At 37.2% G+C, this 23,212-nt stretch overlaps 1 protein-coding gene across 4 annotated transcripts in view; it reads left to right on the forward strand.

The window, feature by feature from the left end:
• Positions 1-23,212, forward strand: part of CPT1A (carnitine palmitoyltransferase 1A) — a 60,253-nt gene that overhangs the window by 33,420 nt on the left and 3,621 nt on the right. For 3 of the 4 annotated variants that reach the window (XM_048307450.1, XM_048307452.1, XM_048307454.1), the window contains 18 exons: positions 549-627; positions 769-923; positions 1,956-2,095; positions 2,497-2,668; positions 5,728-5,829; positions 6,496-6,633; positions 7,551-7,628; positions 8,264-8,371; positions 9,201-9,288; positions 11,560-11,755; positions 12,306-12,494; positions 13,942-14,047; positions 15,845-15,961; positions 16,832-16,996; positions 17,722-17,856; positions 18,920-19,072; positions 20,120-20,224; positions 22,128-22,220. In XM_048307450.1, coding sequence (XP_048163407.1) covers positions 783-923; positions 1,956-2,095; positions 2,497-2,668; positions 5,728-5,829; positions 6,496-6,633; positions 7,551-7,628; positions 8,264-8,371; positions 9,201-9,288; positions 11,560-11,755; positions 12,306-12,494; positions 13,942-14,047; positions 15,845-15,961; positions 16,832-16,996; positions 17,722-17,856; positions 18,920-19,072; positions 20,120-20,224; positions 22,128-22,220 — 2,226 coding nt within the window. In that variant the 5' untranslated portion in view covers positions 549-627; positions 769-782. Of the gene's footprint in view, positions 1-548; positions 637-768; positions 924-1,955; positions 2,096-2,496; positions 2,669-5,727; positions 5,830-6,495; positions 6,634-7,550; positions 7,629-8,263; positions 8,372-9,200; positions 9,289-11,559; positions 11,756-12,305; positions 12,495-13,941; positions 14,048-15,844; positions 15,962-16,831; positions 16,997-17,721; positions 17,857-18,919; positions 19,073-20,119; positions 20,225-22,127; positions 22,221-23,212 lie in introns of all 4 variants that reach the window. The other variant, XM_048307451.1, reaches the window with a different exon arrangement.

Below are 23,212 nucleotides of genomic sequence, written 5' to 3' on the forward strand. Positions count from 1 at the left end.
TGTTTGAGTCTTTTATGGCTGCCCAGTATAATTGTCTTCTGTCTATATTGGCATGGTTGTTGATACTTGTTTGGGCAGTTAAACTGAGCTGCAATTCCATGAAATTTCATCATAATTTCAAATTTCTATGGGAAGGTAATTTTTCTGACAGTTGTAATTTGGTTTCCTCAACTCTGCATAGTTTTGATTTTCTTAGTTATTTGCCAGTCACAGCACGGAGCCACAGGGTCTATAGTCTCTTATTGCTTTGAGTAATCAGTTTGAAATTAGGATATGAAAAAAATTTTGGGAGAAGACATGGCCAGCAGCAGCTTTGTTCTTCCAGCTGAGGTGAAAACTTTAGATACATTTTGTTTCAAATAAAACATCTGAATTTTCTTCGAGAAGTAAGATGCTGTATACCTGTGATATGCTTTTCTAAATGCCATGGCTTTCACTTTCTGTTCTGCTCTGATTTTTTTATGTATTGCATGTATTAGGTGATATGCAGCTATCTGTGATGCTGCCAAAACACCCAAGTTACTCGAGTGTTTTGTTTCTGTTTGCAGCTGTTGTGGTTAGAAGAGGTGCCTTAATTAACCTTCAGGACACTCAGACTGAAGCACAAGCATAGCCTGTAAGGAAAAGGCAAGTACTGTACGTAAATTTTTCATATTTGGAGATCTTTGCCAAAATTATGGTGTAGAAAATATCTTGCTAGAAATGGGCTAGGTCCTGGTTCCTTTGGACAAGAAGGAAATACTTGTTTTTAACTTTGTTTTTTGGCAGAACTCTCTCTGAAAATGGCGGAAGCTCATCAGGCAGTAGCTTTTCAATTTACAGTAACTCCAGATGGGATTGACCTGCGTATGAGCCATGAGGCACTCAAACAGATTTACCTGTCTGGTGTCTATTCATGGAAGAAGAAGTTCATCAGATTCAAGGTATGCTAAACTAGTGAAGTCCACCAAACTTCAGGGTTATTTAATGTTTTATGAATTTACTGAACTTTGTTAGGGAAAATAGATTTTTTTTTTTTTTCTTTATGGTAAGTGAAGTTCCTCATTGTGAAAGACTTATGTGGGGTTTAGTGAGGACAAGGGGTACTGAGGAAGATAGCACTGGGTGATACTATGTAGACTGAAAGGGTGCATATTTTTGATTTTTTCTATGGAAGCAAGATGAAGCAGATGCAGAAATTAACAACAGCTTTAACTGACTCCATTCTCTTCAAAGTGTGCCGTGTAATTATGTAATATTTTAGCAGAAGTCAAAAATACAACTAGTTGTGACCTTTAGTGTCATACCTCTTAGAGGTACAAGGCTCCACTCTTTATTTAGGCTAAGTAGTATTGTTTCTGATGAGGTATTTGATGATGATTTGTTTGCTGTGAATTTATTGTTTTGTTCATGAGATTATAATTGTAAGTATCTGTTTCATTAGTAGCAAACTACATAAGCTACAGGCTGTATTCCACATTTCTTTCAAAAACATAAACATGTTAACAGCAATCTTACTAAAATTTTCTTATAAAGCTATGACAAGGACCGTTTAAATTATATAAAACAAAATTAATTCTGGTTCTCAATGTCTTGTTCAGTAGAATATTTTTGCCATGTATTCATGCAGAAAGGTCTAACTCAGTGTAAGTTGAAATTATTGAAGTGTCATTTGTTTTAGAGTTGTTAGCTTCAGTATTTTTAGTAAGACTTGCAGCAGGATCAGTGATTTCTACAAGAGAATGTAAAAGTTCCTTTCATTGTTGATAACATTGTTACAATTTTCTGTAGTAATCAAACTTAAGCAAATCCATTCCCTACCTCCTGAGATAATCATATGTAAGAAAATGTTGGATAATCTTAAGTACTTGTTTATAACTAAATGACTTAAATGTGTTGATTTTTGTTTCTTTCCGTGGTAATATGAAGTCAATCACTTTGGTATGAAAAAATTATGTGAAGGCTTTTCTTTCCAGAATGGAATTATCACCGGCGTTTATCCTGCGAGCCCATCTAGCTGGCTTATTGTAGTTGTGGGTGTGATGTCAACAATGTATGCCAAAATTGATCCTTCCTTAGGAATAATAGCTAAGATCAACCGAACACTTGATACAACGTAAGTAGGCTGAAAGGTTGCTGTTCCTCTAAAGGGAGATCCGTTTTATTTGCAGCTACTCTTAAAGTTCCTGTTAAAATGTATCCATTTTGGAACAGTATGTTTTTGACATGGTAAGCCAAATAAACAGATGTATGAGGATATGAAATAGGAAGGTGGTTGTGCCAGTATTGCTGCATTGTTTTCTGGGTATTTGGGAAGCACATTTAGGAACTTTTATGGCCTTTGATGTTGCTGCATGAAAAGGTGTTTGGAAAGGAATTTATGAAAGCAGGGTAAGCCGGCATAAAGCTTGTGTAAGGCCTGCCTGTAGTACTGTTAGACTTCTGCTTGCAATACCAGCTTCTCTTTGGAACTTAAATGGACACTAACTGACGTATGCTGGCTTTTGTTTTCAACAGTGGCTATATGTCAAACCAAACACAGAACATTGTGAGTGGAGTACTTTTTGGCACAGGGCTTTGGGTTGCCCTTATTGTCACAATGCGCTACTCCCTGAAAATGCTGCTCTCCTACCATGGTTGGATGTTCTCTGAGCATGGCAAGCTTACTGCTGGCACCAGGTTGTGGATGGTAAGGATATGTTGGCTTCGTTTCATCTTAACTTCTAACTGATCAGTATTCAAAGCCCTAAGAGAAAATTTTGTAGTTTTATTCCTTTCTTGTGTTTTTTGTGTCATGGGACAGGAGGCTGTTAGGTAGCTATTTCTACTGTCAGCTTCTAATGCTGTAAATAAACTATTCATTATGGTCTTCTAGAAAGAAGAGTAAACACTTCAAGAATAACTTCTAAATTTGCCAACACCTTGGGCCTGTGTGACTCAATACCTACTTTTTCTCTATGTGCAAGTACATCTTAAAGATCTTGGGCTGCAAGCACCAAAGAATCTTATCCTCTCAGAAAGTGCTCCCCTAATTCTTTGTTGTAGTGTTAGGGTTTCTAGTCATCCATTATAAAATTATTCTCATGCTTCAAGAAAATATTATTGAATGTCCTTTCAATTGATTTATTTGTATGCCTCCAAAATGGGTTAGGGAAGAAGCATAAGATGTAGGTAACATGTTACGCAGTTTTCAGATAAGGATAAGGTGAGAGTGGCATTTCTCCTGTGGGTTGTTGTGGTGCTTTGGAAAAGGATTCTTAGAGGATGTGATAGGTATAAAGTGAGAAAATGTAGGAGATGTAGGTGCTGCAAGAGATGAAGTGGGGTTTTACTACTTGGACTCAGTTGTTCCATCTCACTTTTGCCCATATTGTTGTAGAAATAGCTTCATTTCTATACTGTGCTAAAATTAGTCTCTGCAGCCTCAAAAACGAGCGGATGTACACTAAACTAAGCACAGGTCATGATTTACTATGGGAGATGTTCAAGGGCAGGTGTCCAGAATGGTGTACACTAAAATAGAGTTTAATGTTTATCTGTTACAAATGGAATTTCTAATTGGTGGTTTCTCCTGGAAGCGGTATCAGCCTCGTGACTCAAATTCATACAGTCCAGAGGCTCTGAATGGTAAGGCTCTTTCTGTCAATTGCTTGGAGCTGTAGCTGCCTTGGTTTTCGGCATGTCCTACCAGATAGATACTTTAAAGCTCTTAATATTGCCTTCCCAACCTTAAAACAGTACGAACTGTAATGCTACTTACCATGCTTTGTTGCATATTGTATTTATAAATTTTGTCTATCATATATGTTGCATATGTATTTTACTGTGTATTATATATGTTTTAAAAATACAGAACATTAGAGGTGTTTGCCCAACAGTGTCTCATCTATACTTACTATGGAGGTCTATTTAACCAGACCCAACAAAAGAGAAGACTGGCTTCACTAGTGAAACAGCTCCGACTAGCTTAGCTTTCTAGTACTGTTTTCTCTTCAAATGGTCATGCAGATCAAAAACTTGAACTCTGATTTTAGTCACAGTACAAAGTATTTTTTCAGGCTGGTTGGAAGTCTGGTGGCACTTTTAATCAGCATATTTCACCTTGTAAAGTCACATTTCCTGTATCCGTATTAAGGGGAAGATCCAAATATTAGTTGCTGTTTTAAAAAATTAATTTAAAAGTGGTAATAATGCGTGAACAAATGCAACGTACGTTAGAATGACATTATTTGTCATGTCTGTGTATGAAATCAGAGATGTAACAAAATGTGTGTGTCTGTCAGATCACTTTATTGGTCTCAAGCTATTGTAAGTTCTCTATTACGAGTTTTCTTAAGAGATACTGTGAAATGTGTTTGCTGGTTTTTTTGCAGTTGAGCAAGTACTCTCTGAAAAGGCTAATTTTAGCCTTTTATGGCTTAAGAGTTCTGGAATAAAATTGTCTCTAAGTACGAAATTAGATTTCCTGATGAAAAGCTGAGCTTTTTCTTTCCCGCCCGTTTTCAAAATTATCTTGTCCTGAAGCACAACTAGATTTCATTGGGCAGATCACTGTGGCTTCTGATGGCTCTGATACAGATTCATTTGCAGGGCGGTCTTTGTTGCTGGTAATACTGTGCAATTCTTAGTTGTTTTTGTGCTGCCTAAAATTATCTTCTCTAGCTGTGCTGACCCAGGAAACTGAGAGGGAGGAAAAACTCTGCCTTCTAACAGTTTTGGTAGAAGTTTTCAGAATTTAGTAGTGAAATGACATCCCCTGTTTTATTTTGTCTTGTCTGTTGGCTTGTGTATACTATCCTGTGTATTGGACCAAGATTACACTTTGACAATAAAAGTTCCACTGGATTGTTTGTGTAACACTTGACCTTACTTTCATGCTGAAATAAGGTGGCAGTATCAAAATCCTTTTGTGAGTAGCCTGGAAGTTGCATGGTCTAGAATTCCAGCTTAGTGTGTGCTGCAGCTGAAAAGTGGTGGTAGACAGAAATGCTGCTTCTGTTTTCACTCTCCTATGGAACAGGATAATATCTGAAGCTAAGTTGTCTCTGGCTTTTTTGTTTTGTTGCTGGGGGTTTTGTAACACAAGCACTGAGTATAACACTGGCATGCTTGCACAATTTGGTATGTTCAAATCATGCAGTAGACTACCTGACATTGATTCATGCTTGAATTAACCACAGCCCTATTATTGATGTTGAGCTGTAACTTTGGAAAACAATAGACCATGATACCAAAGCATAAGTATTACTTTTAAAGAGTACTGTAGTTATCTAGAGACTTCAGGTGAGTCACAGGCTTGATAATGATTGTGTTTTGAAGCACAATTCAGATATGTTTGTAGTATCTACTGTGTAGTATAGTAAAAGATCAACTGGTAGACTTGGTCTTTTTAATCTTTCCAGAGGGAATGTATGAAGAAGTGCTAAGTAACTGTCTTTATATTGAGATCAAGGTGTGCAATACATGAACAGCAATCTTGTCTGTGACAGGAAAATGACTGGGAAGTCAGGAATGACCATGCCTATCTTGCTCTTTCACTGACATGTTGTTTAACTTTTAGGAAGTTAGTTTCTGTCAAGGCCTTTTTTAACTTGTGAAACAGTGATAAATATGGTAGCTTCCTAAACCTAGTACAGTATAATTTACCAGTGCAAAGGACTGTGAGTTACATTACACATTTAATCTGTCATTTTTCTTTTGTTGAACCTAATAATTTGATGTGTGTATTTTGGTTTTGCTTTTCTTCAGGCCCTTGTAAAACTCTTCTCAGGGCGTAAGCCCATGTTGTACAGTTTCCAGACATCTTTACCACGATTGCCAGTTCCAGCTGTTAAAGACACAGTTAACAGGGTATGTACATTCATCAATTTATTTTCTTCAGTAACACAGAATCCATACTTAGATGCCTTTTGGGGTGTTTTTGCCATGTCTCATGAAATACTGCATCGTGGTACTAATATAGTGTAACAGGTTCAAACTTCTGCATGGAGATTAAAATGAAGGCTGTGACAAACCAGTGAAACTGGTGACAGTTTGAAGCCAGTGTGATTCCCACTGGATGACATGATGCCTGTTGTTGTAAGGCTGTGCCACAAAGTGTAATATCCAGGGTTTTTGAAGCACAGCACTTTTGTGATCCTCCACAGGCTGTACAGTGTGTGTTATTAAATGGTGTGTTATGACACAAAACCTTGTAGTAAAGTGTGCAAATGTGACGGTATGTCACAGAAACTGAAGGTTTGATTTTTAGAGAATAAGAAAATCTCTGCTACTGGAGAAGCAGCAGGTCTTATCCTTTGAAAAGGAAAATATCTAGAAAAGTTACCTCTTCCACTTGTGTTTTGCTGACAAATGTCTGAAAAAATACCTTATTTTTTGAAGTTTGAATATAGTATTTGCAGCCTTATGAATTTAGACTGGATAATCTTTGTTTACTGTTAGAGTGCTTTATGTAGGAATGGTGAGAAGCTATGTATTAATTCCTCTACTGATGCTGATTCTTTTCCTGTGTTCCAGTATCTGGAGTCAGTTCGACCACTTATGGATGATGAGGAGTTCAAAAGAATGGAGGGTCTTGCCAAAGATTTTGCATTTAATTTGGGACCAAGGCTTCAATGGTATTTGAAGCTAAAATCCTGGTGGGCCACCAATTATGTGAGTAGATAAATAGAAGGCTTAGTTGTTCAAATTACATCATTTGTTCCCTGGGGCTCTTTTTGGCTTAAGTTCTATTATTTCTGAAATGTAAAAGCAGGAAATTGAAACTGCTTAATATTTTTTTAAGTACTTGTGACTTTACACATAAATAATTTGTGTGATTTGGTAAACAGTGTGGTGAGCAAAGGTGAATGAAACTTGAAAAAATGAATCCTTATTTTGCATTTTGTTGTTCTGGAGCATTTTGCTGTTAGGATTGCTTTTGGGGTTTGTTTATTTGCCTTTTGAGCTTGATACCTCAATAATGGGCCTGACTACCTAGGTAGTTTAGAAGAATGATTTAGAACAATTTTTTAATATAAAGCAGCTGAGGCATATGTAAGAAAAGTAAAGAATTGTAGCAATACAGTGTTGGGCCTATCTTTTCTTTTTTTTCTTTTTTTTTCCTACCAAAAAGAAAATCCAACCCCCAACATCATAGTGAGACCTGTAATGCAATTCCTTCTTGATATATTATCTGCCATAATAGTGCCCAGGTAGCCTAATCTGTCCTGGCAAAGGCTGTAAAGCATTCAGGAGACATTTTAAATATTAAATATATTATAAATATAATATATTTAAACATTCAGGACATTTTAAATATTATGTGGAGATCATGACTTCTTTGGAACCTTATCAGCAAGATATAGCTGAATTTAATTTAGTTCTCTCACCCCTTTTTTTCCTTGTTTTCCCTGAAGCTTGATAGAAAATAGCGGGGCGGGGGGTGGTTGTCTGTTTTAAGTAGGGAGGCAGAGTAGCAGTTTCCTTCCTGCTTCTGTGTGGAATGTTGTCTTGTGGAGCCATCAACATGGAAGACATAAACTGTGGAGATCATGGGATTTGACTGCTTTTGTTTTTCCTTCCTGCTGCAGGTTAGTGACTGGTGGGAAGAATATATCTACCTTAGAGGACGTGGACCGATTATGGTTAATAGTAACTATTTTGCAATGGTAGGTGAATCCTATAAACATTTCTGGCAGCTCTTGCTTCTTGGCATTGTTCTGCTTAGAAATCTGTTGCCACTGAGTATGCAACCTTCATTTTTCTTCTAGTATAACCTGCAGCCAGTATCTTCAGGTACCTTCAAGTATGTCATGTGCTTGAAGTACTTCAAGTACACCTATCTTAACAACCCTAGCACAGCTGCCACTTTGGCAAACTCATGCAGTAATGACTTAAACAGTTTTGTCTTTACTGTAAAAAGCAATCTTTCAAAAGCTCCATGTAAAACTTCATGGGTAACACAGTTGAAGGAGGTGTGTGCTCATACTAGTAAATGCCTGTACAGGAAGTAAAATTGTAAAAGACTCTAAAATAAAAAGGAAAAAATAAATATGATGGTCTCGGATCAAGTTTTATGTAGCATTGTCTTTTCTACTCAAATGATTAGTAATGTTTAAGGAGATTGTGACTGCTGAAGAAAAGTTTCATCAGCTCACTGTATTTGTGCACTTTATATATTTTAAAGCCTTCTCTGTATTGTCCAGAATAAACTTTTAAGAATGTGGATGAGAAGTACAATCAGGGTTTGTTCTTTAAATGTAGTCTGGTAATCATTAGCTTATGATTCTTCTCTACTTTATAGGACTTCCTTTCTTTGTATCCCACAACTCTGCAGGCAGCTAGAGCTGGTAATGTTATCCATGCCATCCTGCTCTATCGGAAAAAACTGGACAGACAAGAAATCAAGCCAGTATGTATATCAGTTTAAATGGCTGTTTGATCTTTTTCCAGCACAGTCTATGAGAAGTTGATCAGTTTTCAGAATGGGAGAGGAGTGGAATTGTCTTACTGTTACTAATTTTTGTGGTCCCAATCACCTCGGCTGTCACTTGAATTGCACATGGGCAGAAACTACCAGCTATGAAAAATACAGAATTGGCTGGATACAATACAGGAAGGTTGGGTTAAAGGACTGGAGGCCACTTGACACCAAGAGGGGGCCAGTGGGAGCTTAAGATGATGATAAAATCCTGTGTTGCACTAATTTCTGGGTAGCAAAGATAGGCAAGCTAAATCCCGTTTGAGCTTCTGTTCTGTCCAGTGGCTGTGTATTGTAGCAAACAATTAAGTAGTTTTAATCGAGGTTGTGGAAGGGATGTGATTAGTTGTACAGAACTCCGAATCTGAGAAATGTGAACTTTTGTTCCTACACAACCATAAACAGCTTAAAAGGATTAATTGAGGGGTAATGCATGTTGCATGTGTAAGTTTTGCATCCAGACCAGCCATGGAGAGCACTTTGGATTTCAGATGCTAGCTAGCTTCAGTCTTCCCTCAGGAAGGGTGAGCTTTTGGTAGGAGGGGAAAAAATCATGCTACTGGAATGTCCATGGAATCCTTCAAATGTACTTCAAGGAAAGATGGTGAGCAAGGAGGAAAAAGCTCTACACTGCATTAATACATTATAAATCTCATTATTCTGAAGCCTGTGTTTAACCAGATCTAGGGGTTTTTTCTTTACTTCTTAATTTTCCAAGCGTATATGCAAAATGACATTTGAATGTATGTTTGCATCACAGATTCTTCTGATGGGATCTACTGTTCCACTCTGCTCAGCTCAGTGGGAAAGGATGTTTAATACTTCCCGTATCCCGGGAGAGGAATCAGGTAAGCAAGGCCAGCCAAGGAGAATGAGCACCTTGATTGAGTTAAGGGCTTAGTGTCTTTTCTACTAAAAATCTGGTTTCCAGATAAAGATCTGAGTGGCACAAGTGTACATCAATACTGTGTTCCAAGACTCAAGATGTAATGGATTGCTGTAGAGTGCCTGGATGTTTTTCATTTTAAGAAGATTTGGAAGCTTTTTCAGTGGTCTTTCTCCTTTACTTAAAAAACGAACTTCAAGATACTGTTGTCTGCCCTGTTTTTTAATTTATAAATAACGTTTACTTTTCTCCATTTTCCCAAGCTTAAGATGCTTTTTGAGGTCTTAATATTAAAAGTGGCATTTTTTGTTGCCTTTTTTTTGTTTTTCCTAAGTTTCGTCACTGTAAAAAGAGTCAGATTGCATCTAGAAGGACTTACCATTTGTGATCAGCAGGTGGAAGAAAACATTGCTATTCATTTTCTTACTCTTTGAGAACTTCACAGCAGATTTTAGTGGAGACTTGTGCTCTTGTGTTTTTCTACAAAAGCTTAAGCTGTATCTAGGCTTCTCTGATCATGTCATATGCTGAAGAGCCTCTTAGAGCAGATGTCACATGTTTATCCAACAGTGCATCATTGTGGCAGGATCACAGTGAAATACAAGCAGGAGTTACTGTTCAGTCACCTCCATTGGGAGTGCATGGACAGGCTGTCACTTGAAGACAGGATATGTTTGGTTTACTTTCTGTGAGACCTGTAACTCACTCTAAGCTTTCAAACTGCCTTTGAGCATGTTACTCCCACTCAACTACAGAATTCAAAACAAAGAGTTTCTGAACACTGGGATGTGCCCACTCTTCCCTGCTGAAGGGCTGATGTTTGCTGTGCTGTATGAAGTTGGATAAGGGGGAGAAGTGGCATTGAGTAGTGGATAAAGCAGGAGGTGCACGTGTCAGATAAGGACTTTGCTAGATTGTTGAGGAATTTTATTTCAGCTGTGCCTCAGCCAGCTTTATCTGCAAAGTGAAGAAAAGAACATTCTTGGTGTGATTACTCCCTGTCATAACCAGTAGCTTAAATGGATGAGCAGTTTTATAAATCTCTGTTGGAAAACTGTAGTCTATGAGCTACTATTATTTAGAATACTTCAATACTTGATGTACTGAGAGTGCAACCCTTGCCCCTTCCCTGTCCTCAATAAAATAAAAGGTATAAACAATTTACATTTGGCGTTGTATTTGGTGTTCTTTCAGTCTAAAATGAGTTTTGCACAAAAATGTAGAAGTGGCTCATTCTAACTAACACCTGATTAAAATACATCCTCTGTATCTTAGTTCTCCTCAGTTCTCCTGTTTAAAGTCTTTCAAATTAACTGTCAGTATGATAATAATCTTATTTTCCTCCTAAGCATGTCACATTTCTTATTACACTTTTTCAATTTTTCTTTGTTTCTGTTTTTCTGAAGGAAAAACAATTGTGTCATTCTGTATATGTCTAAGTGAGTTGCAAAACCATTTTTCACACATTGTCATGAGCAGCTTCATTCCTTGTACCCCGTTTTCAATTATTTTATATATATTATATTCCTAAAGAAAAAAAAGGGAAAAAAATTTTTGACATGTGTTCATATTAACTGGTGGTAAAATCTTCATGAACATTTTATCCTATCACTTGAGCAGTGGTTAAATATTCATTATTTTTAACACAACACACTGTGGAGTGAACCACTTCACCTGTGGTTTGATACAATGCCTTCATGATTAAATTCAGGCTTATCCCAGTTAAGCCATATAGATAGGAAAATGAGGAAAAAAATGTGGCCTAGTCTTCTACTTCACATAGCATTACACATTTTGGCTATGTATGGAGTATTCACTCTGCATCTGCCAGGACAAATGTAAACAAAAGCTGATGGTATAAATTTGGGATTTCTTAAGACTCTTCACGAGTTGTCTAGCACCTGAATGCAAAAGATTTAAAAATACCTTTCCTCATACTCATCTAGGATGTTCTTTTGCTGACTGCTTCACCAGACTACACAACTAGTGCTTGTTTTTCAGATACAGAAATCCAGCTTTAGTTGCTTAATACTGGCCTCCAGTGTGCAAACTGGTGGTGCTATATACGCAAATGATTGTCAGATCTGGGTATTTGACTGATTCATGCTTTGTAATGAAATAACATGGGATGCTGAAATAAGTTGTAGTGCATGCAATGGGCATTTGATGTCATTGAGTGCATTAGTGTTTTGAGACTTCAGCTTTGTGTTCATGTGAGTGATTGCAATTCTAGATACCCTCCAGCATGTGAAAGACAGCAAACACATTGTTGTGTATCACAAGGGCCGGTACTTCAAAGTGTGGCTGTACCATGATGGCAGATTGTTGAGACCCCGAGAAATTGAACAGCAAATACAGAGAATTCTTGATGATGATTCAGAACCTCAGCCTGGTGAAGAGAAACTTGCAGCTCTTACTGCAGGAGATAGGTATGGTGGCTATTATTTTTTAAATAAGTTTAGCATTTAGAAGTTGTTGCATAACACAGTCATTGAACTTTGGATTTGGAGTTTTAAAATAGTCTGCAGTCAGTTGTGTATACCTTGGTCACTGATTTTGTATATTGGTGATGTGTAACAGTGTTTCAGTCATTTGTAACCATGTGGAGTTAAAGAAATTTTGCAGTGGCAACCCTATATGTGGATTATTGTTTTTACTGTTGTCTTCTTCCTTGTAATAGATACTTTCTTTTGTTTAGTTTTAAGTGTAGATGATCCATGCTTTAGGTATTGCATGTGCAGAGATGTTCAGTTTCTGAGGATGAGGTTTTGCACGTGTGATGATGAGTTGAATTGGTTCCTAGGTTTACATTGTACAAGTACTGTCAGAGCTGTTCACAGCTCCCATAGTTTGAATGCAATGAAAGTAATTGTGTCAAATACCACAGAAGTAGGAGGAATGTCTCATAGTGATTTTAAGTGTAATAAAACATAGCCAAATTTATGTAATCTGGCTATAAACCAAATTTTTTTTTTACAGAGTACCATGGGCTAAGGCTCGTCAGGCTTATTTTAGCTGTGGAAAGAACAAACAGTCCCTAGATGCTGTTGAAAAAGCAGCATTTTTTGTGACATTGGATGACATCGAGCAGGGGTACAGGAAAGAAGATCCAGTGAGGTCACTGGATGCATATGCCAAATCACTGATACATGGCAGATGTTATGACAGGTGCAGTATCGACTCCGTGGAAAATACCTTTCTCTTTTTTTTTTTTAGAATTTGGCTAATACATATGAATTAGTGATGAGTTATAAGTTTATAAATTCCATAGAATCACAGAGGGGTTTGGGTTGGAAAGGACCTTCAAAGATCATCTAGTTCCAACCCCCTTTGCAACAGAAAGGGGACAACTTCCATGACATCAGGCTGCTCAAAGCCCAGTCCAACCTGACCTTGAACATTTGCAATGACAAGGCATCCACAAATTCTCTGGACAATCTGTTCCAGTGTCTCACAAGCCCATTGTAAAAAATATTTCTCCGTTATAACACATCTAAATTTACCCTCTTTCAGTTTGTGTCTGTAGCCCTGTGTCCTGTCACTATGAGCCATGCTAAAAAGCCTTTCTCAGATTTTCTTATAAACACTCTTTATATGTTGAAAGGCTGCAAGAACGTGTTCTCAGAGACTTCTCCAGACTGAGCAGTAAGTCTGACTCTCAGCCTTTCTTCATGGGAGAAGTATTCCAGCACTCTTGCCATTTTCATGACTCCCTTCTGACCCAGTCTAACAGCTCCATGTCTTTCTTGTGCTGAGAACCCCAGAGCTGGACACAGCTCTCCAGGTGGGATCTCACCAGAGTGGAGTAGAGGGGCAGAATCCCCTCTCTCGCCTGCTGGCCACACTGCTTCTTAAACAGCCCAGGGCATGATTGACTTTCTGGACTGCAAGTGCACATTGCCAGCTCATGATGAATTTTTCATTCCCAGGTCCTCTGTGTCACTGTTGGGGTGGTCATGACACACACAGACAGTGCCTCTTTCAAGGGCCAAAAAGCCATTTATTAAACAAAGCAGCCTCTTTTATACACGTTGTACACCTTGTACGTTACCATTCGTGTTACATATTCACTACAATAGACTCACTGGCTATTACTAACTTCAGCATACTACCATTGGCTACCTATAGTATCAGCATTCAGGCTTTCAGAAAAGTAACAGGTGCAGATCTGTTGCTGTTTTCTCCTTCTACTGTTTAACTTTCATGCTTCTGTTGATACTACATTCTCATGGGTAAAAACTAATTGTTTTTCATCTCACGGACTTTTCTCACAGTCCTTCTCTAGCCAAAGTAACAGGCCTGAGCTATGATTTTACAAAGGCAACAAGGCCTTCATTTTATAAGTTTTTGCTTAAACTGTTAAAGAGCTGCTAAATCCATTCATCCATCAGTCTGTTGATGCTGGGCATTGTCTTGACCCAGGTGCAAGGCCTTGTAGTTGGCCTTGTTGAACTTCATGAGGTTTAGGTTTCTGACTATTTAGTTAAATGTTCTTAAATAAAAAAGGATAAGAACTACTGCGTTTGAATGTGAATTTTAGAGAGAGAGGAAATTACAATATAGAAGTGCTTTTGAAATGTACAAAACCATTAAAAAACCTTGATTTCTTTTGTAGGTGGTTTGATAAGACATTCACTCTTATAGTATTCAAAAATGGCAGAATTGGTCTGAATGCAGAGCACTCCTGGGCAGATGCTCCTATTGTTGGACACCTGTGGGAGGTGAGTGTTTGGTACCAAGAGCTAATGCAGATGATAATGTGATGTGGTCTTGAAGCAGCCCTGAAGGTCAGCAGCTCCTTTCAATCCCTTGCATGCACGTTGCTGATGAGTGACTAGGGGCCTATGTCTACAGCAACTGTAGAATTTGAAGAAGAACCCAAATCTTTGCTTAAAGAGGCTGCCTTTTTTGAGGGACAGCATTTTAGTGAGCTTAGCTGTTTCCACAGGAAAGTGATACAGCTCCCCATCTAACTTTTCTATGTTTTAAATCCATGGATTGCTGCCTCTTTGATATGGCATTGTATTTTTGTATACACATGCTCCTAAAGCTCTTAAGCTTTCTTGTGCTTACTTTCAAAATTTAAAAAATTGTACAGAGTTTAACTTTTTCTCTGAGCATTGTTTGATAAGCTGCAGATTGATATGCTGTTGACATTATCTCTTGTATTTATTTGCAATGAATAAATGCACTTTGCCAGGTCTGTTCATATGCTTAGTTTAATACTTGAAATCCTATTTGATTTTTTTCCTTTTTCTTTTTGAAGCTTAAACCTATAAACAATTATGTGACTCAAATCAATTAAAACTGTTTCAAAAGCATTAGTTAATTTTAGTTTCATATGTATTTGTGCAAATGGGTCTTAGGTCTAAACTGGTCCCCCAAGTAATTTCCTAGTTCTATTATAGAAGTGTTTCCATGTGTGTAAGAACAAAAAAAAGCCTCATTGCATTCTCCACCCAGGGAAAGAAAAAGACCAAACTGATTTGAGAGTGACTTGACAATGCAGTGTAGACTATCTCAGTGAAAGAGGGTTACTTTTTTTGCTTTTAATGAATGATAGTGTATTTTTTAGTTCATATATCTGTACTTAATATTAGTTGGTACATTTTCTGCTAAGAATAAGGATGACTGAAACAAAATAAGATTTTATTTTCTATAAAGTTATCTGTTGTTAGCTTTTTACAGATTGTCTATTTTTAAAATAGAATGGACTAAGCTTTATTTCATAGTTTTCATGTTCTGACCACTAAGTCAAATGAGAAAATGAAATTAAAATAAGAGATTAGAAATAAATCATCAAGCTTTTTCTTTCCATATTGAGCAGATTCAAATCTTTTGGTAATTCTTTTTGTTTGTTTGTGGGTTTGTTGTTTCTGGATTTTTTTTTTTTTTTTAACATCGAGGATGCTTGATATCTTGTAAGACAGAGCCTTTTATGTCTGTTCAAGTTGTGTTGTTCATCTTGGAAACATTCTTCTTTCCCACCCAAGAGCTCTAGAGCACATGTAAAATAAACTGCAATTTTGAAAGGGATACTAATCTGAAAAATAATTGAATTCTTGCAGGGATTTGCACTTACTCTAAAATAAATTACTTCTTGATGAGTAAGTTTTGACAGATAACAAACTTGAAGAAATTCTCTAGAATCTAAATTGAACAAAGATTGTGAAATCTAAGTCTGTTTATCTGTTTAGTTTTCTACTTAGTTTGAGGTGGGTTTTGAATCGAAAAATTTTTGATTAAATCAGTAGCATCTAACAGAATGCACCAGTGTAATTGAAAAAGTGTTTGGTGCACATCTGATGTTCTTCCCACTCAGAACACAAGTAAAAATACCTTAAAATGAAAGGTAAAACTGAGGGCTTCACATGCAGTTGTTTTCAGTATTTGGAAATAGGTTGTATGTTGTATTTCACTGTGTAGTGAAAATAGGTTATATTGATTTCACTATGAAATCCTAATTCCACAGCAATAAGTAATGTGTTGCAGTTCTGAAGAAGTATCATTCTTTGCAGAATGTGATGGCAACTGAGTATCTTGAACTGGGCTATTCAGCAGATGGCCATTGCAAAGGAGATACCAATCCGAATATTCCTATTCCTACTAAACTGCAGTGGGAAATTCCAGAAGAAGTAAGTACAGAAGATTTAGTGGTTTGAGGAAGAAACTTCTCTTTTCCCCAGTGGTCAAATCATTTATGTAATTATTGATAACCCTATAAATCAGCTTTAAATTCCTCTGAGTCCTGTAGGTTGTGTACTTCATCAGTAGCCATTAGTCAGTTTGCTTCAAAAGTCAGGGGATTTTAATATCAGTCTTTAAAAATTCTGACTGGGAAGTGACAACATTTTACTAGAAGCCTTCTTGGTTGCCTGTATGTCAAAAATAAGTGGCCACCTAAATAGTGACTGTATTAAAAGAAACTTTTATTTGCTGGGGTTTCATTACTGTTGTCACAACAAATACTCTTGTTTAACAGTTCCTTTAGAATAGCTGTCTTTTTTTTGCGTGTTCATAGTTCTGTATACATGCCTAATAAGATTTGATTTTTTAAGTTGGTTTTTTTTGCCTGAGTTCAAGAAAAACTGCCACCTCCTATTTGGATTTTAATTTTGAATAAAAAGGTAATGGTTGGTGATATATTTAATTAAGCACTGGCAGCTTGGAAGCCACGCTACTCTTGCCATTCTATAACTGTAGGTCATTCTTTTATATTCTCCTGATCCGAACAGTTTTAATGCTGGTGGTTTTTTTTAAGTGTTATTTTTGGATGTGTACTGGCTTAAAACATTTTTATTGGCTTTTTGAATTTTATCTTTCTAGCAAAGATAGCTTCTCTTCTTTCTCTAAAGGGAGATTATTTAGGTAATGATGTTCCTGGCATGCATAAATGCAGCATTTCCTGTTTATCAGTTAAAAATACTTGAACTTTTTCAACAGTTCTCTCAAATGCCGTGAATGCATGTGTGTATACATACAGGTGTTTGTTTGTTTGTTTTAAGTGCCAAGAAGTGATTGAGAAGTCTCTGAGCACTGCCGTAGCTCTAGCAGATGATGTGGACTTCTGTTCATTTTACTTTGATGCTTTTGGGAAAGGACTAATAAAGAAAATGAAAACCAGCCCTGATGCCTTTGTGCAGCTTGCCCTGCAGCTTGCTCACTATCGGGTAAGAAAAGACTGTTTCTGGCTTACAGAACCTCATTAAGCTGGGCATAACATGTTTGTGACTAAAACATGTGACTGTGCACAGTAATCTTGCACTGCTTGTACATGGTTATTAAAGACATTTGGTGGAAATTGATACAAACTCTAAACAGATTACTAGCTGGAAAACAATTCTCCAAAGTTTCATATATTGATACTAAATTTTTTCTCTTCTGCTTAGTTGGTCTATCCCTAGGCATTTTGGACTTGAAATAAGATATGAAACTTCGAGTTAGCTGTGTTCATAATGTAAACAATGTTAAATTTCTCTTTTAGTTTAGAGTCACACATAATGCAGTTGTCATGGGCACTCCCTAAGAAGATTAACAAGAAATGCCTACCTGTGTTTTCTTCTGTTAGTTCACCTTCTCTGTTGTGTGTTGTAAAAAAGACCAGTGTGGTAACATTCAGCTTCTCTTATAAACTGAAGAAGGTTGAATATGAAATGCAGAGAGTAGTCCTTGCTAGTCTGGTTGTTCTGTTAGTGTTTATCAAACCCTGCTTCTGTTCTTACTTTTGCCTTTATTATCTTCAGGTAAGTGGGCTAATGGTGGACTACTGAAAACTTAATGTTGAGTTTAATTTGTGGAATGATTCATAGCCTGTGTGCTTAGCTTGGACTGTTGATTAAGAAAGAGGGGCCAAGTCTGGCTTAACCTTAATGTTCTTGTTTATCCCTTTTACAAGGATATGGGAAAATTTTCTTTAACATATGAAGCGTCTATGACACGCTTGTTCCGAGAAGGCAGGACCGAGACGGTTCGTTCGTGCACTGTTGAGTCCTCTCGTTTTGTTCAAGCCATGGAAGATGCAACTGAAAGTGTAAGGTCATGGTGTTGGTGCCTTATACAATTGGGAGAGTAGGTTTGGATTGGATATTAGGAAAAAATTCTTTGCTGTGAGGGTGGTGGGGCACTGGGACAGTTGCCCTAAAGAAGCTGTGGCTGTCCCATTCCTGTCAGTGTTCAAGGCCAGGCTGGATGGGGCTCTGAGCAACCTGGTCTAGTGTAAGGTATCCCTGCCCATGGCAAGGGGGGTTGGAACAAGATGATCTTTAAGGTCCCTTCCAACCCAGCCAACCTGTGATTCTGTGATAATTTATAAGTCACATGAGTTACCACTAGACAACCGTATAAGTCCGCAAATAGTTTTTAAGCGTTTAGAATGATGCCTTTTTTTAGGAAAAAAGAGCAGCATAAGGTAATTGTCCACATTTTCTGTCAATACATCAGAAATTCTAGGTCATACCAAAAGAGAATGGCAGAAAATAACCAAATATACCATTATTTACCATTCCTGAATTCCAGGAAACAGTGGTCACTTGTGAAATTTTTGTGAGTTGTTAAACTCAAACGTAGATTTGTAGAACAACTAATCTCATACCAATTTAGCTTTCCTTTCTGACGGGGAAGCAAGAATAATTCACATGAAGGAAGTAGTTGTTCTTGTGTGTTGATTTTGATCACCAGCATTTTTGGACCTCTGTAGCTTCAGTGTTGGCAGTTTGCCTTCTAAAATAGCTCTGGCAGCTTGAGTTTTTCTTAAATCACATTGAGATTTGCTCTCTGTAACTCTTTAAGACCAGTGTCTTTAGAAACCATAAATAATGCAGCAAACTTGAGTTGTAATCATGTTAGATTGTGGGGTTAGATCACACTTAAAATACAAATTAGTTTTCTTTATGCAGTTTGCTGGCACTTGCTGATACCTGAAATTGAGTACATGAGGTTGAAAAGCCAGAGGATGCTATGTGGGGTCAGTTGTCTTGTACTTGACCTTTAAGTGCTCAATGCTTGAGAATAATTGCTGTAACTTAGTTTCTGCACCTCCATCATTAATGCAGTTCACTTAACTGAGTTTTCTTAATCTGTTTTTTATTTGTTAGACTGAAAATAAGCTGAAGTTGTTTCAGCTGGCAGCTGCCAAACATCAGCACTTGTATCGTCTTGCCATGACTGGGGCTGGCATCGACCGCCACCTCTTCTGCCTTTATATTGTGTCCAAGTACCTCGCTGTAGATTCTCCTTTCCTCAAGGAAGTAGGTGACTTTTATTGGTAACTCTTTGTTACAGTAAATAGTCCTTGGGTTAGGTAGTGTTCTTAGCAGTGATATCTGCTCAAGATACAACTCTGGTTTTCCTAAGAAAAAAGGTAAAATTTCAGGTAGTGTTGTTCAACATCTGCTGATAAATTAAGTTAGTTTCATTTTCCTTTATGTATACCTTTGTTGATAGTCCTAGAAGAATGCTTTCAGTGAGCTTTTTAACATAATACATGTTACTTGGAATTGCAAGAAAGATATAGTCAGTATTAAAAAACGATTTTTGGTTGTGGGTTTTGCATATTTTCAAGGGAGTGGAACAGAGGCTGTGTGTTTTCTCTGAGAATTTTCTTGTAAAACCGACAAATTCAGTTTCTTTTAAGTTACTATGAGTTAAAGAAGCTGTATGTGGCATTAATGTCACTATTACTGTGACAAACTCTTTATTACTTAAACTAGATTTTAAGGTTGGATTTTATAAAAATAATTACACTGCACTTGTTCATTTTTTCTGATTAATAAAAAATGTGTTCCACCTTGCTGCAAAATTAAGCTGCTCACATTTGTCTGCTTGCTCTCCTAAATGTGGCTAAGTCAAGAATAAAACAACTTTCTACAGTTTCCAAATTTCCAAGATATATGTGTGTTGTTAGAGATTTTACAAGCTTCTGACTTGATATAGGATCTTACTGGGGTTTAAATATGACTAATAATGATCCTGTTAAAACAAGACCTGTTGTGTGGAAGTTGCTAGGCTATAGACCAGATAATCTTGTTTGAAGTAGCATTTCTATCCAAATTCTATTTTATTCTCTTTGAGGAATTGACATCACCTCCTCATATGTTAATGGTTTCCGTACCAGGACAAGTTTAACTATTTCATTTAAGCTTTTTAATTGTTCTTTCCAATGAAATGGGAGTTATTCATAAAGCAATATTACACTTGTCATTATAACACTTGTTATCTTGACTAGTTTTGGAGAAAGTTGCATGTTCTTAAACAGTGTTTCATATTTGTTTGCATCTCTTTCATATCTAATAAAGGTTTTGTCAGAACCTTGGAGGCTGTCAACGAGTCAGACACCACAGCAACACATTGACCTGAAGAAGAACCCAGAGATGTTAGCCTCTGGTGGAGGGTTTGGACCGGTATGTTTCCTAAATAGAAGTCCCCACTAAAAAAGAGTTTTATTTTCAAGAAGCCAGTCTAAAAAATTCAGATCTGTGATGCCTCATTGCTGCATATCAGAGGTGCAGCTCATGCTTTTAAATGCATGTATGTAATGCTTTCCCATGATGTGGATGTGCTCAGGAAAATCTGCATCGCCTTTTTCTGGTATCCCACTACAAGAATGGATCATTCTTAAGGAAGTACACAGTTCTGAAATGTGCTACAGTTCTCCATAGCAGAGAGATCTGATGAAGTTGGAGTTTTTATCACATTGCCTGTGCCCAGATCTTCTGTACATCAGGCTGTTACTACAGTGACAAATGCCATATTACTTGAACTAGATTTTAAGGTTGGGGTTTGTAGAAGTTGACTTATACTTGACTTGTTCTTTATATTTCCTGCTTGATTAATAGATGTGTTCATACATTCCTCCAGACTGAGCTGCTCACATTGTTCTGCTTGCCCTCCTAAGTGGCCAAATCAAGAATACAGCTGTGTTCTTGGCTTCTGTAGACTTTCAAGAAACCAGTGTATTGTTAGAGATTTGACAAGCTGCTTACTTGCTGTAATATTCTACTGGTATTTGAACTTGGTCATTGATGAGAATATTGGTGTCAACAAGATCTCTTAAGCAGCCTTTATGGGGCTATTATACCAGACTAATATGTTTTCCAAAATAATTTCTGTTGAAAGAACAGTGAGAGGGGTCACAGGACTGCTCTTCGCCACACAGAAATTAGGGTGATGAGTCCAGTGTATTTTGGCTGGTTTGTCAAGCTGGAAGATTTGTCAAGCTGGAGGAGGGGTGGGGGGGTGTGTTAAGTTGTTATTATTTATTTATTCATGTTTCTGATACAGCTGTCAGTGGTTTTTGAAGTTGGAATGAGTTTGACTTGCAGTATCAAGGAAGCCTAGCTACAGCCATACTGCTCATTCCTGAGAAACTGGCTTCCCATAGCAGATTATGAAGTCAGTATTCCAAATGCCCAAAAGGCAATAGGAGAGGGGTTTGGCTGCAGGAATTTCTAACACTGTTTTCCTTTTGTTTCTGTTTACAAAAACTGTGCTTTGGTTTGCAGAAGTAGCCCAGAGATGCAGTACATCACCTTTCCATGCATGTGTTTTTTGTTGGTTTTGAAGGGGTTTTTTAAGCATTCTGTAGAATTTACCTGTGTAGCACTAACAGTGAGAATACTGTCAGGCTGCTTAGCAGCAGTGGTAGCCAAGACATGGAAGGCTGTGATCCTTTGAGTTAGGAGAGACATGAAGAGGGGTGACATCAGGATAATCTGCGTTTACCAGGCATAGTTTGAATATCAGACTGAAACTTGGGACAGTTAATGCTGCTAATGTTGAAATTGGACCAGACCTCTGCTCATGATACAGGTGTTCAGAATCACATGTTTGCTGTAGAGTCAGATGAAAACTTGCCTTTGGCAAGTTTTCATAATACAAGGCTTTTATATTGTGTTTGTTTATATCAGCAGAATGATCCCAGGAAAATGATTGTTTAGGTATACAGCTGAACTATTTTATTCCTTGCTGCTTAAGCACTGAAGTTGTATAGCTGCTTAGGACCAGGCCTTGATAAGAGAAGCTCTTTGAATAAGTATTTTATTCCAAAATACTAAAGGTGGGAAATATTACAGACAAATATTCAGAAAATGGTAATTCCATGCCTTTCAGATGAGACTAGAACTATTCCTTAAGTGGAACCAATCTTCAGAAATTGTGCATTAAATGTAGAAGTTGAAGTTTGACTTGAGGAAATTGCAACTGATTTTAAGAACTGCAACAACTTCTTAGTTGTGCATAAGTCGATTGAGAATGAAGGAGAAAGAAAAAGTTTAAAATGTGTTTTTCTCTTCTTTCTTCCCCTAGGTGGCTGATGATGGGTATGGTGTTTCTTACATTATCTTGGGTGAAAATTCCATTCATTTCCACATCTCCAGCAAAGTATCTTGTTCTGAAACGGTAAGAGTCAGTCCTTTCCTATGGTTTAATAAATCTGTTCTGATCTGTGCTTATAGAACTGTTCTACTCATTGTCTAAAAAATACAGTAGAACTTGCAACACACTATTACAATGTGTTTTTTCTTTCTCAATATATGCTGTTTTGCTGGAGTTTTTGTCTCCACTTGTATAAGTTTAATAGCTCATGACCCAAGGATACCGTATTCTATTTCACTTATGCTTTCAAGCATAAAGAAAACATGTGTCCCAGGATTATCTTTACACATGTAGTTCCCTGCAACTCATGTAAAATGATCATATGTGTCCCCTAAACAGAAAGATGGGCATCTCTTGGTTTTTCTCATTACAGTTCTGATTGGTGTCTCAGGCTGCAGCTGTAAAGACAGAGTAAAATGTATGCTCCCTATTTAAGCCTTCCTGCTTTAAATAAACCTGAAAGAAACTGACCCATAAGTTATAATCTGTACTTAAGGAACATAACGAATCAAAAATTTATTAAAATAACACCCATTATTAGAGTGTAGTAGATGTCATATGTTGAATATCCTGCTGTTGTGGAAGCCTGCTTTGAGTTCAATTTATCCTTTATACTTTTATACTTTAAAACATATACTTTACTAAGCATGCTGAGTTTGTTCAGGGTTACATAGCTGACCTAGTTTTCCTCTTTTGACCTTAACTTGTCCTGGAGATCATGGCGCCTGGTTAATCATTAAAGATCAGGAAATGCAACTTTGTTTTGTTCATAGTTGAAATTGTTCTTCAGATGCCTGTTAGCTTGTACTTTAAATTTCTCTCTGTTCTTTTTACTTATTAGTGAAGTCAAAGGTCCATACAGAAAAGGCAGCATTTCATGAGTGAGGTCTTGATATTAGTAGGGTCATTGTAGTAGATCCTGTAATGTAGCTAATAATTTATATTGGTAATCTTAATTTCTTTTTTGTACCATTCATCTAGCACTTGGAATAAACAGAACAAGTGCCCATCTTATT

This window comes from Corvus hawaiiensis, chromosome 6, assembly GCF_020740725.1.
Source record: "Corvus hawaiiensis isolate bCorHaw1 chromosome 6, bCorHaw1.pri.cur, whole genome shotgun sequence".
NCBI classification, from domain to species: domain Eukaryota; kingdom Metazoa; phylum Chordata; class Aves; order Passeriformes; family Corvidae; genus Corvus; species Corvus hawaiiensis.